The sequence below is a fragment of the Protopterus annectens genome, chromosome 5.part0 (assembly GCF_019279795.1).
Source record: "Protopterus annectens isolate FY-2018-M chromosome 5.part0, PAN1.0, whole genome shotgun sequence".
NCBI classification, from domain to species: Eukaryota; Metazoa; Chordata; order Ceratodontiformes; family Protopteridae; genus Protopterus; species Protopterus annectens.
In genome coordinates, this window is record NC_056735.1 from 1,421,407,953 (window position 1) to 1,421,426,844 (window position 18,892).

The 18,892-nt window shown below is 37.6% G+C and overlaps 1 protein-coding gene across 1 annotated transcript in view; it reads right to left on the bottom strand.

The window, feature by feature from the left end:
* CLYBL (citramalyl-CoA lyase) overlaps positions 1 to 18,892 on the bottom strand; it is a 2,235,763-nt gene that overhangs the window by 1,720,833 nt on the left and 496,038 nt on the right. The window contains exon 2 of the mRNA XM_044071228.1: positions 16,966 to 17,031. Within this exon, the coding sequence (XP_043927163.1) occupies positions 16,966 to 17,031 (66 nt within the window). The remainder of the gene's footprint in view (positions 1 to 16,965; positions 17,032 to 18,892) is intronic.

The window sequence follows — 18,892 nt, forward strand, 5'->3', positions numbered from 1 at the left end:
AATGAATCTGTTAGCACAAGAAGTGATTTACTTATCCATCCCTTGGTATGCATGTGAGTGTGTGCGCGCATTTTCCCTAGAGGGTCAAAGGCAGCTGTTTTGTTTTTGTAAACTGATAAGCAATGAATGCTACTTATTTTACTGCTTGTTACTACTACACTGTGGTCATCATGTAATTGTCTTTCTTTGTAATGCATTTCCTGAGCACTATTAACTATATCATTGGTGAAAATAAGAGCAGCTGTCCTTTGCAGTTTTACCAGATTATGCAAGGGGGATGCCTGAAGGAGAATGCAGTTAGAGAGAATCTGGGTATCACTCGCAAAAGGAAAATGTTACAAATAATGTAGACACCATCCCCTTCTGCTGTAAGTTAATACATAGAACTTGAACTTCATGCTACAATTTAAGACATATTGAAAACAAGTCTAGCTTATGACCCGAGTTCAAACTCTATGTCCCAAGAGTTTCTCAGGAACCCCTTGTGCAATTAAGACATTATTTTAGTGAGAAAAACAACAACGGAATATAAAATATGCAGTTGTTTTCACTATAGCACTATGCTTTCCTTTGGGTACTACCATTTGCAAAGCTTAACAATCTTCAGTACTTAAAGCATTTGTTTGAGAATGTAGAAATTATAGGTTTAAATCCCATTAACAGCCACAAGATACATCTGTGCTCTTCACCTAATCAGTGCGTCATACAGTGTTCTGTATCATCCGGGTTCTAAACTAGATAAAAGCAAAACTGTACCGAAAAAAAAATGCACTGGACTATTCTGTTTAATTACATTATAACATACAAACAAAAGATGAAACAAGGGCCTTTATAAAGCATACCCAAGAAACATAACAAGAGTAACAACAAATACAGAAAAAAAAAACTTGAAGCATAAAAACAGACAACAGCATATTAAATAAGCTGAATTGCTTAGCAATCCAAGTGAAAATGTCCAGCAGCTTTAAAACGCCTGTTTTTTTACATAACAGTGATTAGTCAAAATAAAAAAATATAGACAAACTTAGTAAAATTAAACGTTCCTATTTCTTAATTAGCAGTCACACAGCATAACAGTGTCTGCCTGGGTTATGGCTAATCATACTTGATTATGAACCATTATCTTTTGAAACAACTACATTTAAACATATATACATATATATATATATATATATATATATATATATATATATATATATATATATATACATACATACATACACAAACAACTAAAAACAGCAATGAAACATTCTGTTTTCCATGATGCCTATGTAACATAAAGCTAATATGCAAACAGTAGCAGTGATGGATGTAAGCATTAAAGACACAAACATATGTTCAGAGCTGTAGCTTTTAAGATTTTCTCAACTACAGTCTACATCCTTGGCTTTCATGGTGTGTAGAGCTGTAATTTTTCCATGTAGTGTGGTTTTTGCTTGTCATTTATTGGTTTTGAGTACGTAGTTGCATAACTTTGAGAACTACACAGCACTGTGATGATGCACTTGTTTTACAGCTTTCTTTTCTACTACTGTATATATGCACCTATGTCACTTTTTCATGAAGCATTTAATAAAGATGTTTTTATAAAATATATTTATTTTCATGTACTGTACAGTTTTAAGAAAATTTATGACATGATTTTTTTTTAATTAAAAAAATTCTGAAGAGGCTATATCAAGTACGTCAGTTACAACTTCTGTTTGTTCACCCAGGTAGTGCACTGATACACACTGACCCATTTTAGACACAGCTCAGGAGCAAAAATGTAGAAAGTAGAGACAGGCATTAATTATAAAAATAAAACATACAGGTAAAATTAACAGAGATAGACTGAGATGAAAAAATTATATTCACTTATAACACACTGGCTCAACAGAGAGAGTCGGTGTTGCGTGGTAATAAAGTCGAACATAAAGGTAAATAAAAAGGCATGTGTAAGCAGCAGCAATCAACACAACAGAAGAATAACAAATGTTAAACAATAAAATGCACATATTTTTGTTTTTCTCCAATAGTATTTTATTGTTTTACAAGAGAGGTAATAAAACAGTAAATGCGTGAAGTTACGAAGAGTTCAAATTACAGTTAAGACAAAAAATGAGAGTCATACATAGGCATTATATACCCTCCAAAACATAAACTATATACCTATATACACATATATACATATTATGCTACTGTAAACTTAAAGAAAGAGCCAACTTGTTCAAGTAAAAGCCGATGAACCTAAACATAAACTGAGGGGACATATCAGATTCAACATAGCACACTGTATCAGCAAAATGCACACTTTTTAAACTTTTACTGCCGGTATAGTTGAACTGTAAAAGTGGGGAGGTGAGAGTAACTGGACAGGTTAGAAGGAGGGATAGCGGTGGGGGAAGAAGGGGCAGGGTGCCCTTTTCTTCAGGTGAGCAAGAAGGTTAAGTCTTAAAGGCAGGAAGAGTTTTCAGTTTGAATTTATAAACCCCTGCAGTGACTGAGTCTGGCCTTCCCATATGCCTGTAGCCTAGTTTCCAAGGGTTAGGTAACCAAGAGAGGATTCCCAGCAGTATTTCAGAGTTAAGCCAAAACAAGTTGAAGGACCACATCTCTTAAGCATCTTTGTCTATATGTTTTTCCAGGACTTGACAGACAGTTCTTCACTAGATGCTTTCAAAAAGATGCAATATATTTATGTCAGCAACATTCTATAATTCTTATACAAGACACTTCCAATAATTTGCATTTATGTTGTTTTGGTAGAACAATATATTGTTCTTAAACATCTGTGATAATGCAATTCATTTGTGAGTTTATTTAAATTATTATTTTATTGAAGCATCATACTGAGCTTCCTAGGAAGGGTACTGCAATGAAAAATAAAACAGACTACAAATACTCCGACCTAAATATTTTTTGAGCTTTTGACTGCAACTTACTGTCACTATCAAAAATACATGCCATGCATACTTTCAAATCTATATGCACCTTTTTGCCAAATGGCATCACAATAACCACACTAGTAAAATCGTGGTATACACTACATTAACACTAACATTATAATATATATATATATATATATATATATATATATATATATATATATAATATATAATATATACATTATAATACAAAAACAATAAACAAGCTAAAAGAATTTGTATTTTTTACACTGTGGATAAACAGCACACATGCATAATAAACTGACACACACTTTTATCTTTATGGCTCAGATACAGAAATACACACACACACACACACACACACACACACACACACACACACACACACACACACACACACACACACACACACACACACAAGTAACCAAACCAGTTAAAATTGGTTTACGTATTATGTGCAATTAACAGTGATACATTTCAAATTGCTTTATTTATGGAATTACATCAGTGCAACTGTGCAGTAAACAGTGTCAGTAGCATCTTGGTTTCATGAAAAATCTCCCTCCATTATGAAAATAAATAAGACCATGAACATCTGCATCTATCCTGCAGACCCCTGTTGCACAGCTCTATAGATGTTGACAGTTACAGCTTTTCAGAAATAGATGAAGCCACTGAAAAAGCAGACTTCTTTATGTACAGATCTAACAATATTAAAGCACAACATGCTTTGTTTAGCATAAATGCCAGTATTCTGCAGCACACTATATAGTCACTATATGACAACCCCACAATATGTGTGAGCAACGAATTTTTCAACTAGTTGTTTCTAACTGATGTAGTCAACAAACAATTTTTTAAACAATTCCTAAGGTATTCTTTCAAAGTGCATTTTAGATGTTTTTTAGGAATCTTTGCATGGGTTAAGATACGACTTTGGTTCTGGTGTAATTACTATTCTAGCATCACATTAAGGCAGACCTGGAGCTGAACATGCTGAAAACTTCCAACCTCCTTCAAGATACAAACAGAAGAAACTACATGATATGGCTAGGGGCACATGAGATGCCAGTCATATTTCAATTCATCAAAGCAGTGAGGGGCTTCTTTCCCAGTCTTTTTTTTTTTTTTTGCTGGTCCAATCGCACTTACAATGTTAGTACAGTTTGCTACTTCGCTTTTAATGTGGTACTGGCCTTACCACTACTTCTAATGCCTAAGGTAAGGTCTCTACGCTCTATTAAATGCCATTTAACTCCAGGCACTGGTCTTACCACTACTTTTAATGCCTTAGGTAAGGTAACTACTCTCTATTAACAGCCATTTAACTCCATTTATTTAGAAGGCAATCTTATCTGCATTTTTGTACTGTAGAGTTCACTACCAGTGCACAAGTCAAACTAGGTCAAAGGTAACGGGATCTATCATACAGTTTTTCTCCCTCCAAACATGGAGAATGTGAACTCAAGTAGGTTCTCCCAATTTAGCCTTTATGTAGTGGTGGCAATCTTTTTTTTCCTGGAAAATTAACAACCTCTTGAGGTCGTAAGTACTCACAGTCTCTTTCTATCCAGTCTGTAATGATTTAAAAATTTTCATTTGACCAAGGGTTGCCGGTACTAGAAGGAGTAACAGCAGCAGTAGTGCACATGTCCAGCACAATTTCAGACTAAAAGCTTGCTTTACCATGGCAACTATGCCAATTGAAATGTCTGCTTTCACACTAGGTGAACTAAAATGTCTGCCTTTCACACTAGATAAGAAACAAGCTCAAGAAAATGGAAACATAAAATTGCAAATGCTTCTTTTTAGTATAACTGCTGAAAAAGCAGTAAAGAAAACTTTTTTCTTTACCATACTGCCAGTGTATATCCTGAACAAACTGCTAAATTAGTTATTAATTCTTAAGAATTCCAATCGCGGTTCTAAATATAACAAATAGTATAAACCTACTCCAGATTATCCAGGTGTAGAAAAAAAAGACGACAGGAATTGAGAATAACTGAATAATTAGTACAAAACTAAGGGCAGCTCTTTTACTACCTAATCTTATGTAGCACATTGTATATAAAACAAACTCTAAAACATTCTGAATTACTATTGTGTTAAGCAAGTACAATTCCCCAAGAACATAGTGAAGCAAATTCAAAGTTAAGTATTGTTATGCATGTTTCTGTAGCTGCTATGACATCAATATCTGAAGTTTCAGTTCACCAAAATATCTCTTAAGTAAAGCCCTACTTATGGATGTGTAAGTCAGGTGTCGTCAAGCAGAGTTATAACGTCTCTGGAAATCAGATCAACAGTCTAAAGAATAAAACTCCATTCCCAAGACATCTTTGAAACCATACAATGGGATTCATCAGTGTTCAGACAGACACATAGCTCTGTAAAACACAGAATTTAAAAAAGTGCATGGTAATTACAACAAACAGTCTAATTATTTTAGCCGCATCTGGTCCTTCAGCAAGTTTTCACGGAAGTGGGTTCCAGCACTGTAGTCTGTATGAGACCATTGCAGATAGAAGCATTAGGACTGTGACCGCCAGAGCACTGCAAGTCATTCCTGTCGTCACACAAAACAGTCCCTGGGTACTACTCTGTTCTGTTATTACAACAAGGAGGCAGCAAACCTTTCATAACAGCAGTGCTCGAATCATTCTCAGTATTTGGCACCATCTACTGACTCCTAATGGCATAGCTTCAATGTACACTAAGAATGACTTTCTAATAACAGATATTTCTTCTTACGAGTTGCTCTTAGCATGGTAATAAAAGCACATACAAGTTGTATTCACAGAAATACATCTGCCCTGATTTTTCTTTCTTTTTTTTTTTTTTTTTTTTTTTTTTTTTTTTTATTTCTTGCTAATTCAGCTAAAGTGAAATGTTTACAAGTTAACCCATTCTTATGTTTGGTAACATGCTCTGATGTATCTTTGTTCTAGGTATCTAAAAAGCAAAAACAAAAACAGAAAATTCATTAACTGGCACAGCTGCATGATAAACTATGCTACCACAGCAGAAAGGTAAAGCTCAGTCCATTTTTATTATACAAATAAAACACATAATGTTACAGAAATCTAAGAAAAAAGTAGCATTTATGATGTTCTTTTATTGCCACCTTCAGGCAAATTAGTAAACTGCACATATGATGCCCTCCGAAAAGGATGAGATGTTAAAAAATGAAACAAAAATGCATGTTGCTGGACCAGGAAATAGTGAATGTCCTCACATGTCTGGCACTTGCACAATGGCTTATTAAACAAGTCTGCAAAAACTAAACCAAGTATATGAAAAATAAATGGCCAGGAATTGTAGTTTATTGATCATTTGGGAAGCTGTCCATCTCTTTCAACTTTCTGGTTTAAAAGACATCTGCGCTTGTTTACCATCGTTCCTGTAAATAACCTACTGGAAAGCACTAGAAAGCCTTAAACTGATACAAGCCTTCTAGCTTAAAAGAGAGTCTTTGGAGTGATTAATTATCAGTTTTCTGTATTTTCTTGCTGTACTTAACTGTTTTCTGCCTAAACGCTGATTTTCCAGCGTTTATTGCGATTTAAAAACTTGTTTTTTTCACATGTTTTACTTATTTGACTGCCTGCACTTTTAAAAAGTTGTTTTTTGTTTAAATAATTTAACTGTTGTATGCTACACACTAAAGTACGATAGCCTTTTCTGATCGCTTGTAGTCATTTAATGCTGTTTTAAGTGTACTTTTTATTGTTTTTTGCCTTATCTTTTCAAAAAAAAAAAAAAACATTCCTTGTTTCCCACCTTTTAAGCTAGTGTAGTCCAATTTTCAGGCTAGTGCTGAATTCAGGGCTGTGTTACAAGTTTCTGAGTTGCCCATACCTTCAAACAAAGAAATAATGCAAACCAATAAACAACAAGCTGTAATGACAAAACGGCAAACCGGACTACTAAAACTGGAGTTTAATGATGTAAAGCGCTTTTCGTTTACAAAATCCTAGTTTGTTAGTAGTTGTTGATTTTTTTACTTTTTTTATATATCTAAGACTATAAGTTAATATTTTGTATATACATGTTTTTTATTCTGTGTATATAACTAAGGTATGACATTTATAGTTGTATTTATAACTGTGTCTGAGTCTTCGATGTTAGGTCTATTTGACTTTAAATGCAGACCCCAGAAAAAGTTAGCTTGCTTTTTAATTGCTAATAGCAGTTTTTAATTGCTAACAGCAGTTCTTAATTGTCTTGTGTTATTTAATGAGGACTATTTTTCACAATGTATCATTGCCCATACCTTACTTGGATATAGGGAAGTTTCTCTGTTCACCTGTGAGAGAGGGGAACTTTGAGCAGCCATCTGCCCCTGAAGGAGTGGTTCCAGCCCAGAAGTTAGTAGTTTAAAAACCGCGTTTGCACAGTTTTGCACACCAGGCAGCACTGGTTAGCTACGGTTAAATTATTCCCGGCTCCACTAAGTGTCCTCTTCAGTTTTTCCCTTGAAACTAGTCTAACTCTCAACCTAAGCACTCAAAAAGCATCCTACAGTCCAGCACTTGCTCAGACCTAATAACAAGCACTAATATACCCTGAGACTTGATTGCCCAGCAGGGCAAGGCTCTTTATCTACCCCTCATCAACCAAGCAATTAAGCAGCTCACTCTACTATTCAGGCATGACCAAAGGGCAACTTCAGGTGTACTCGCCAGTCCAGCTGGTGAACCTGGGTATCCTGAAGCAATGTTACAACTGCCTCATGTACACAGACAACCCTCTCCTCCTATCACAAAACACTAACATATATGAGAGATGCAGTTATACAGCCAAACTGGAGGCTATGATCCCTCCACCCAAGACTGGAACAGACAGTCATGAGGAGAAGGTTAAAACTTGCACCACACCTCCAGCCTCACATAGACCTACTAAACTAGCACTGGCAAAAAATACACATAAATACACTAAATCATACTCAGAAGCTCTAAATAAAAACCTGCAAAAGCATCAGAGAGCTCCAAAGCAGACACCCAAAAAACCTGCACCTCCCGTCACAAACCAGACAACACATAAAATACAAAATCAATGTGCCGCACAATCACAGCCCTTAAGGTGAAATAACATACCTAACACACTAGTAATAGGTGACTCTATAGTCAGGCACACTGACGTCCCACTCACTAGGCTGGACAAGGAGACGGTTACTGTTAGCTGCCTGTCGGGAGCCAGATTCCGCCACATAACACAAGCACTCAGGTCACTCCAGAACAAGTACAAATATGACTCTGTCATTGTTCATGTTGGTGTGAATGACCTGAGACATACCTCCCTGGACTACATGAAAAGAGACATGGAAGAGCTCTCTGATCATGTAGCCCAGGCAGGTATGACCCTGACCCTGACTAGCATCCTGCCCTCACCAAGAATGATACCTCAGTATAAAGAAAAAAATGATCAATGTCAACAACTGGCTAAGTTTCTGGTGTGGGACGACATGCTTGACAAGCCGTGTTGCTTTGCAAGAGACGGCTTGCACCTCTCACCCCCAGGCTTTCGAATACTGGCCAAGGCTCTTGCTGCTCCCATAGTGCCTTTTTTAGGCAAGTCTCAAAAGTCAAACCCACCTTCATAAACAGCACAAATAAAAAAATGAGGCTTATGCTACTCAACACCAGGAGTTTAAATTTCAAAATGCATGCGCTCAAAGCACTCCTCAGTATGGAGAACGTCAACATCTGTGCAGTAATTGAAACCTGGTTCAAGGCTCCAGACAGCACTCCAGCATTACCGGGCTACAACTCATACCACATATTTCAGCCACAGAACATGGACCAAAACACAAAAGGAGGGGGTGTATCCATATTCATCAAGGATACCTACACCTCCAGGTTAGTGGCACAGCACGATACCTCTGAGATCATCCATGTGCAACTAACATCGGGCAAATCTGCAATGCAAATTGTGGCCTGATACAGATCACCCATAACCCAGGACCACCATTCTGCCTTTCTGGAGACACTAGAAAACATGAAGATCCTACCGAACACCCTGATATTGGGTGATTTCAATTACCCTACCATTAACTGGGAAAACTACTTGAGTACAAACTCCCAGGCTCAGTGCTTCCTGGAATTTATCAACTCAAATGCCCTGGATCAGCTGGTAAACTCCCCTACCAGAGGTGAAAATATATTGGACCTGGTCATCACCAACATGGGCAATAGGTGATCCACACCGGAGGTCAACCTGTCACTGGTTAGATTAGACCATAAACTAATCACTCTGAATGTCCACACCCCACCACCACCCCCAACCAAGGAAACCACAGTAAAAAACTTTTCTAAAGTAAACTTCACCTTACTTAATTCAGAGGTGGTAAGTTTCACAGCCCCCACGCAAAAGGATAACGCTGCCCAAGATGCAGAATCCTTTAGAAACGCACTCTATGAGCATCTACAAGGATGTATGAATCGTGCCATCCCTAGCAAAACCAAGACTCACTTCCCTAAGAGAAGGAAACCAGTCTGGTGGACCCCTGCCATAAACAGGTTATACAATAAAAGGAGGAAACTAGTTCAGAAAAAAAGCAAATCCCAAGAAGGAAAGGCATCCCTGATCAGTATCAGTAAGAAACTAAGGTCCCTCATAAAATCATTCAAGGCTAACTTCGAAAGAAAAAATAGCCAAGGATTCGAAAGATAACCACAAAGCCTTCTTTAGCTATGTCAAGAATCTAAGTGGCAACTCACAGATATGCTCTGAGCTAGTGAAAAATAGCACAAAATATACTGAACCTACTGATATTGCCAACATCCTGGCAGATAGATTCAGTGCAAACTTCACCCCCCTCTCACCTCCAAAATGGCCCACAGCAATACCGGAAAAGTGTAGTGTCCCGGAAATCACAGATGTACAGGTGAAACAGCCCTTTCAAAAACCAAAAACACAGCATCAATAGGGCCAGATGGTGTCCCAGGATGCATCTTGCACGAACTACAGAACAAACTAACCCCCCCCCACCTAAACACGCTGTTCAACCTCAGCCTCTCCATAGGCTACGTGCCCATAGAATGGTGCACAGCAGCAGTTATTCTGCTCTACAAAGGAGGGGCCACAATTGACCCTGGTAACTATCGCCCCACAAGCCTGACTAGCCTGGTCTGCAAGGCTATGGAGTGCATCATCATGGAACTCATTAACAAAGACACTGGGAACCTCCAAACACTTGACCCGACCCAGTTTGGCTTTGTTAAAGGCAGATCATGCCTACTAAACCTGGCTGATTTCTTTGAGACAGTCACTGAGGCCATAGACGAGGGAAAGGTGGTTCACATAGCCTACCTTGACCTTGCCAAGGCATTCAATACCATTCCTCACTCAGGTATTATAGAAATACTCACCAGCCTGAACATAAACCCCTTACATCACAAAATAGGTTGCCTTCTGGCTTACAGACAGAACTCACGCAGCAAGAATAGCAGGCTCCAGGTCCGACTCTAAACCAGTCACAAGTGGTGTCCTGCAAGGCTCGGTTCTGAGACCACTACTGTTCGGCATATACTTCTCAGAAGTACAAGCAAGCACAGGAGGACTATGGATAACCAAGTTCGCTGATGACTGCAAACTGGGAGCCATAATTGACTCTCCCCTGACATGGACATCCTTAAAAAAGGCCTTACTGAGACAGACACCTGGTGTCAAAGTCATGACCTCAAGCTAAATGCCACAAAATGCATAGTCATCCCATTTGGGAAAAACAAAACACCCACAAATTACCACATAGGTGGCAGCCTCCTTAACACAGAAGAGGTAATAAGAGATCTGGGGACCCAGGTAGATAGTAATCTCTCCTTTGACAATCATATTTCCAAAGTAGTTAGGAAATCCTTCTATGTGGCCCATTTAATTACTAAAGGGTTGCATCTAGAAATAAAGAGGTTATAGTGCCCCTCTACTCGTCACTCATCAGACCCATCATAGAGTACAATGCCCCATTTGGGATGTACCTCACAAGACACTTCCAACAGCTGGAAAGACCACAAAAGTATCTCACCAAGAGGATTACTGGCCTCAAACATATGTCCTATGCAGACCGACTGAAAAAACTCCTGCTGTACTCAGTGGCATATTGCTTACTCAGAGGTGATCTCTGCCTGACTTACAAAGCCATGTCCAACTCAGAATTGATGGACATGCTCCACCTAAAGAAATCCAAGTCACTGTGAGCCACACGCTCTAGTGAGCTAAACCTCTCCACAACAATAAATAGAACTTGCTGGAGGGATAGATTCCTGTCACAGACTCCCCATGCTTTGGAACAAAATTCCTAACTACATTAGGCAGAGCCCCTCACTAACACTATTCAACAGAAACCTTGACGAGTGGATGGGTAACACAAAATACACCCCTGGGATCACTTCATTGGCTCTGCTTGATAGAGGCTCAGTTAATTAATCAATGGGGCGGTGAAAGCCGACACACTCTGGCTAGGCTTATAAATGCCCTCGGGCAGATAGCCTAGTACCTACCTATGAACCTATGAACCTAATACAGTTTGAAAACTGATTTATGGTGTCATATAGCCAAACTCATTTTAATTTCTCTTTCTTTCTCTGTGCTACCTTAATTTTAAGTTTACTGCCTTTCCAACAGCTAGTGATTCAACACATGAGTCTCAATATCCTGTTGAACAAAAAGCAAGACTTGGGTAAGAAAAGGTTTCACTGGGATTAAACAGCATTTAATAATGAATGATATCAGCCTCTTCATATACAGTACATTACAGCAGTCCTTATACAGTAAGAAAGTTATTAAATACTTCCTCTGTAATGCCTTCCATATTTCACTAGTTAATTTTAATTTAGCTTCTGTGCACATAAAAACTCTGCTAGCCTAAGTAGAGACCATCTTGGAATATTCTCAAAGAGCAACTGTTGAGGTGTTGATATGCTTATGTTTAAGTTAGCTGTTGAGTCAGAAACAAAGTAGACTGAAAGAAAGAGAAGTCTTGTTTCTTTGCTTTATAAAAACAATCCATATTTCAACAAAAGGCAACACACAAGAAAGCCACGTCCAAACTGCTCAGAAAAATAATATTCTGCTACCACTTTAGTGAGATCGAATTAATCATACAATAGGTTATTTCTGAATGTATATTTCAAACTAACAGGCTGACTAGGTAATTGTGCAGATACACTAATGGCTTAACCCAATAAAATGCAATAAATTCAGCTGAAAATGATCAACCACACTATGTCAGTTGTACAATGAAAAAAGTAAAAATTAGTGATGTATCAAAATATGATGTACATTGTCCTCAAGGAGAAAATACAGTCAAAACAAGTTAGAGACAGCAATAACCAAAACAGGAAACAAAGAATATGTATTGTGTTTGCTATAATATGGCATGGAAAAAATCTTAAAAAATGTTACACAAGTTTTCACTATGTGAAATCCTGCCTTTTCAACAACAGATAAAAGATCTTAGATACCTCTCATCAAATGCCTACTCATACTAGAAAGAAGGCACAATAAACACCACTTGAATGCAGTGACTTTGTGGACTGCTGGCCAAACTGTTTCTGCCTTAGAAGTGCACTACCTCTTCTGTTTCTGCACTACTTCTCATGTATATTACTTTCACAGGCAGTGCTTCCCCTCGCATTCTACAGTCTTTTATCAATTTAGTTGTCTAACACATTCATCTTCAACTTTATTACAGTGCATATTTGCAAAGTACTCTTCTCAAATCACAAAGTGAAACAATGAAATATAAAATATAACAAGATATATAAACTGCTTAAAGCCAATATCTGTGTGCATTTTAAATAACAGCTAAATAAAGTGCTAAAAGCATATTCTTGATACTGTAGAACAATAATTAGTTATTGAGCAATTAAAGCAATAAATACTAGGCCTGTCCATATCTCATGAATGTTTACTGCACAAGCATGTAACTCTGTCCAAACATTTTTGTTTCTAACAGTTAACATTACATTTCAGTCTTCATGTATGCGTAACATTATAAGTCAAATGTATGCAAATCATATTTGTATTACCACACTAGTTGATGTTATTAGCACTTTCTAAACCCTACACCCTCTCCCCTCCTGTCCTCTTCCTCTCTTCTGGATTCACCTGTAAATTTAACTGAGCCTGTCAGCTCACCTGAAATGTAACTTGGAGTACACAAGTTAATTTAGAGTGCAGAGCTAAAATTATTACAGTGCCTTGATCAGCAGCCAACTTTTCCTGGCAAACGTTAGACATGGGTCATGGGCAGCTGAAAACCTGTGTCTGTGGTCAAGTAAGATCAATTTAACACTACAAAAATGTAGATATTCAAAGTTTGACGTTCCCCTTCCATGTAACTATGATGCTCAGTGCTGTGAGAATTTAAGTGCAATTATGGGGACACAGAAACACAAGTACACTACTAGGTAAACAATTATGAGAACATTAAGATGCATTGCAGTATACACCTTTAAACATACACTTTTAAAAATCAGTGCCTCCCTTTTCAAGCATGCATAATATATACTAACTGCAAAACTGCTGCTTCTCAAAGGATTTCTATTACTATGTTGATCTAACAAATGAATGACCTCTAAAAGACTAACCCCAAAAGGTCAAAACACAAAAACAAAAGATCAAAACACCAAAACAAAACCCCCCCAAAAAACTTTTAAACGATGTTCCCCCATACAATACAGTGAAGAAAAGGTTAAAACCCACTCCCTACTGTACTGTGATCTTGGATGAAAAGCTACCAGCATTTATCAGAATTCTGACATTTCCACCAAACATGCCAGTAGTACATGTGTTAGACATTCTGAGCAGTCAGTGCAATAAATAGCACCCATCTCAGAGTGCTCCCTCATTTCAAAGGTATAGTGATCTCAGAGTTAGTACATAAAAGTAGCGGACATGTGGGGGAGTCTTAGTAACTGCAAACATGCTTTAAATGTCTAACAGCAACTTTTGAAATTCACTGTCCCTTGTGTCAAATTGCACATAAATTGTTATAGTTTTGCAACTTGCATTATCAAATGTCTAATAGGGAGCCCAAAACTTGAACATTTGCAGAACTATGTGCCAGTCTTCTGACTGTCTTCATTACTATACCATTTTCTACTGCTATAATTCCTCTCGAATGGAAACATGCTGCCATTTTCCAGCTCCAGAAAGCCCACAAACATGCATCTTCAACTCATTAGTGGCGCTTTCTACTATGCCTGCTCTTAGAAAACTATTTGAAAAATGAGTTAGGGCCAAGTCTTTGGAATATATTAACAAATATGGACTCCATTTACATTCTTGAAATGGAGTCCACAAAGGCCGCAGTAGTAACAGGATAACTTAAACTTGCATATAAGCATTTAATAACAGATGCAAGAGAAACATCTGCCAGATATATCACAATACCTTTAGAGTATACCATACTATTCCAATATTAACTATGGGGTCTGATAGAAACATCAGCTATCTTCAAATTTCTCTCAGTGAGATATTCAGACATGGAATATTCTCTCTGTCTAACAGATGGGAACACCATCACATTTCTTTAGTTAAGCCAAATATCTCCCCATCCTGAGAACAGCCACCCAACTACTTGCTACATTAATACATAACTCTTAACCGGTAAGTGCAAGAAATCTGGACAAAGCCAAAAATAATGGGGGGACAAACACCAAAAAGTAAGGACAACTTTTAAATATTGCTCTTATAAACTTAAAACGTTAGTACACTAAAAAGGTTTGCAATAGCATGCATTTTCGGAAGGATATTTATTTATTTATATTTGTTGACCGGGAGTGTCCGACTGGACGTAGGTCCATTTTCAGCAGAGGCCTGGGGAGGAAAGCTCCATAGTTAAAATAAACAGACAGTAGTTACATTGGATTACATAGTGATTAACAATTTACATAGCAATTACTTACAACATATTTACAGATGAAGAACATAGTACATCAGTAGACAACTAGAATCTTTATCTGTGAAGTACATAACAGACATTAACAAATGTTACATTAAGAAGTTCCTGCTGTATAATAAGTACTAGGCTTATGTGCATATGAGCTTGCTATAATCAAGGTAGTTAGTGGAGTGGAAAGAAAGGTAGTGGTTGGATGGGGTGGGTGATATTAGAGTGGGAGTTGCAAGGGCATAGCCCCTTATATACTTTATATTACATCTGAAACTGAAATGTCTTTTATTATCTAGTAACATCAGTCCTCAATGATTTGCCAGAAAATCACAAATTTTAAGAGGGACAGACCAAATGAAAGAGGTGGAAATCTAGACACCTGAGATGATGCATTAATGTATAAACCCCTTTACAATTGCTACTATCCAGCCCTTTGATCAACACTCTACATTGTCCAAAGCATATATAATTCATGCTCTCATCAGACTAGTGCCCTGCTACTGCACAGGACAAACTTCACCATTCTTGCAGCAGGAAATAAAGTGGTTTCTGTCTCTGCACGCTAAAATGGGATGGTTTATCAGCAGACATAAGATGCATTTCAAAACATCACAGTTGGACCAGAGTTTGGGCTCATGTTACCTCAGAATGTTTCAGGATCTAAGACTACGTTCTCAAGTTAGTAAAGTGGCATCCTGGCAGCTTCACTACATACAATCTTAATGACTGCATTTTTTTTAATGACAATGATGTAAACAGATCATGTTTTTAAATACTTTGTGCAAGCACCTTGAATGCCTACAGGCTGCAACATGTTCTTGTTTGTTTCCAGCATTTTGCTTTTCATATATGTTTATATTCTTCTTTTTTGCATTCACATTTATGTTCAAATATTCCTTAGTAGTTCTCTATTTTGTAAATGCGTTTTTATATATATATATATATATATATATATATATATATATATATTTTTTTTTTTTTTTTTTTTTGCCTTTGGTCTGCATCATGGCTGGAAAGGATATTCAGATGACAGCCAACAAATAAATGTGTCCTATGCTTTTCCACAATGGTGACTTCGAAGCTTTTCTGCATCATGGATTAGTACCTTGTATACACCAGTCCTGTTCATCACTCTGTGGTTACTGAACTATTCACATCCATTTTCCCCTCCCTAGGCATTGCCACAAAATGAGGTTGGGCTCAGCATGCTTTACTCAGCATGGTTACTAGTTTTCAAATACATATATCAATTAAAAAACTGTTTAAATAAACCACTGTTTCTTCCTGACTGGCTTCACTAAGCATGTTGCTGGGCAACCTCAACTGTTACTGTCTCAGGCATTCAAACATGCATGCAGCGTATGGGTAGCAGTTTTAGGTGAAATGAATGCCCACACCTGAGATGTACTGGTGCATCTTAAATGAAAGTAGCAAAGCACAGCAGGTTACAATTGGCACTGCTCTCTTTGTTACATTTTATCTTTGCTATTGTTTATTTGAGCAAATGTATAAAATATGTATCATCAGTAACACATAACTCTCCAATATACAGCTTTTCATTTACAACACCACACAGGAGGGCTGGACAGGCAGAAGTCTACAGATTGTTACTTCAAACTTCAGTAAACCCAAGAGCCGACTGTAATAAAAACAAACAAGTAGCACATAATGCTAGAAGATGACAGTTTATTTACTTATTACAAAAGCAAGCTTTCATCCAAATTAGAATTTCCAAAGAAGAAAATAAAGTTTTATTTCAACAGCTTTAACTTCATTCTGTATCTCTGTGAAAATCACAAATATACTCTGCTGATAACTATGGCAAACTCAATACTGGACTTCCAAACATTTAGCATACGTGCTTGTATTCATTGTAAAATGTTTATGTTCAAATTTCATTGCTTTCAGATCAGTATTAAAAAAGAAAAAAAAAGCAGCCATGGTGGGGGGTTGTCTAATTATGAAACAAAAATTGTCATATATGTGCTATGAACAATCTAAAGGTTTCTGAAAACTGAAAAAGTCTGACTAGTCCTGCAATCATTTTACTAGCAAAGTTGATGCATTTCTGACAGCACACATGTAGCATTAGTCCATGAATGATCATAATTTAGATTCAGCTATGACAGAATGGGTTCAAACTGCAAAGAAACATGAAATGATCCATATCATGTGACTCACCAAGGATCCCGGACAGGTCTGAGGATGCTCTGCTGAGAACAGATACCTTTCCAGCCTTTCAGAATCCTACAACATGTAAAAAAAATAATTTCATTCCTGTTGACAAAAGACAAATAAAGCTATACAGCTGCTAACTAATGCTCAATACTGTCAAAAGGATGATGCATATGATTAAATGAAGGGGTCAAGCACAAATTACATAAAACAGTTGACAACTAGTACATAATCTTCAATACAGTGAAAATAAAGCTTTATGACAGAAGAGAGAACAGAGATGACAGCCTGTTTTAAACATTGGTAAAGCCTGCAGTTGATGTACTCACAGGAGCTCAAACACAGCAGGTTCTATTTTTGTTAAAACATTCACTAAAAAAAGATTGAGCAGATTTCCCTGAAAAGCTGACATCCCTGCTAATTACATTACAGACAGCACCCCCACTAAGTACAGTCCCAGTGGCACATGATCTATGTTCTCAGCGCCACATTATCTGGGTACTCAGGTTGATAGTAATCTGAACTTTGACCATCATGTATCCACAACAGTAAGGAAATCCTTCTATGTAGCACATCTTATAAGTAAAGATAACACATGTTGATCTAAAGAGGTTATAATTCCATTATACTCTGCCCGCGTTAGACCAATAATTGAGTACAATGCTCTCTTTTGCTTTTACCTCAGCAGACACCTACAACAACTGGACAGACCACAAAGGTCTGTCACCAAGAAATTACAGGATATATAAAACAAGTCTTATACTGAAGACTGAAAGCCCTGTCACCATATTCTGTCTCCTACAGTTTGCTAAGGGGTGACCTGTGCCTGGCTTACAGGGTAGTCTGTGACCCAGCCCTGATGGAAATGCTACACATTCATAAATCAAACTACACGAGGGTCACTCATTCCAAGGATCTTAACCTAGCCTCTGATGTGAACAGGTCATGCTGGAGAGATAGATACATCTCCCAGAGACTGCCACTTCTCTGGAACAAGCTTCCAGTTCATGTGAAACAGAAACCCTCCCTGAATCTTTTCAAATGCAACCTAGATCAATGGATGGATGACTGCAAATTCACTCCTGGGGTGGCACCCATGTCCCTCCTGGACAGAGGAAGTCATTATCAACGGTACCATAGACCCTTACCTCTGTCACCTAACCACTTTCAATGAGAGCAACTCGAAATAAATATGGCTAGGCCTGTAAGGGCTCTAGTGCTGTTAGCCTAGTAACCTTCCATGAACTTGTGAAACTATGAACATAAGTCAAATCTAAGCTTAAAAGAACTCCAAGGACTAACCATTGCTGCCCCATTAAAATACACATAGATCTAACTCTCACGTGTATAAAGAATGCAGAATCAAGCTATTTTTTTCAAAAGTACCATCCATCCAGTAGCATACAGGTTGTCTTAATGTTAGTCTTGGGTGATTTCAACATCTGGGTTACTAATGAGTTGGTGAGTAAGCTTTAATTCTATCATAAGTAGGTCAGAGTTGTGTTATGGCTACTGCCTCAAAAACCCGCTCTACAGGCCTCTCCTTAGACTCCAGAATTCCAGTTACAAGTGTTCTAATTGTCTTATCACTACCTGGTCAATAGCAGTCTTGAACTGCCCTCCATTATTCCTAGTGCTGAACTCCTTGAGTATAGGAATCTGCATCATACTGACGTGAGTCTATGGTGGTCTTACTCGGTGAGCTAATGTGTCAGCACAGAGTAATAGATATTAATCAGCTTGTGGATATTTGTAACAGAATCATCACTGCTGAACTTGGTTACTTTGCTCTATGTATATCCTGTCTTATTAGGTTTACTATTGAAATGCAGAAAGCACTTCCGGCATGTGATGAAATAAGCCAAATATAACATCGGACCCGTAATCCCAACACCAGCACAATATTGACCGTCAGTTCACTAGTGCCCGCATT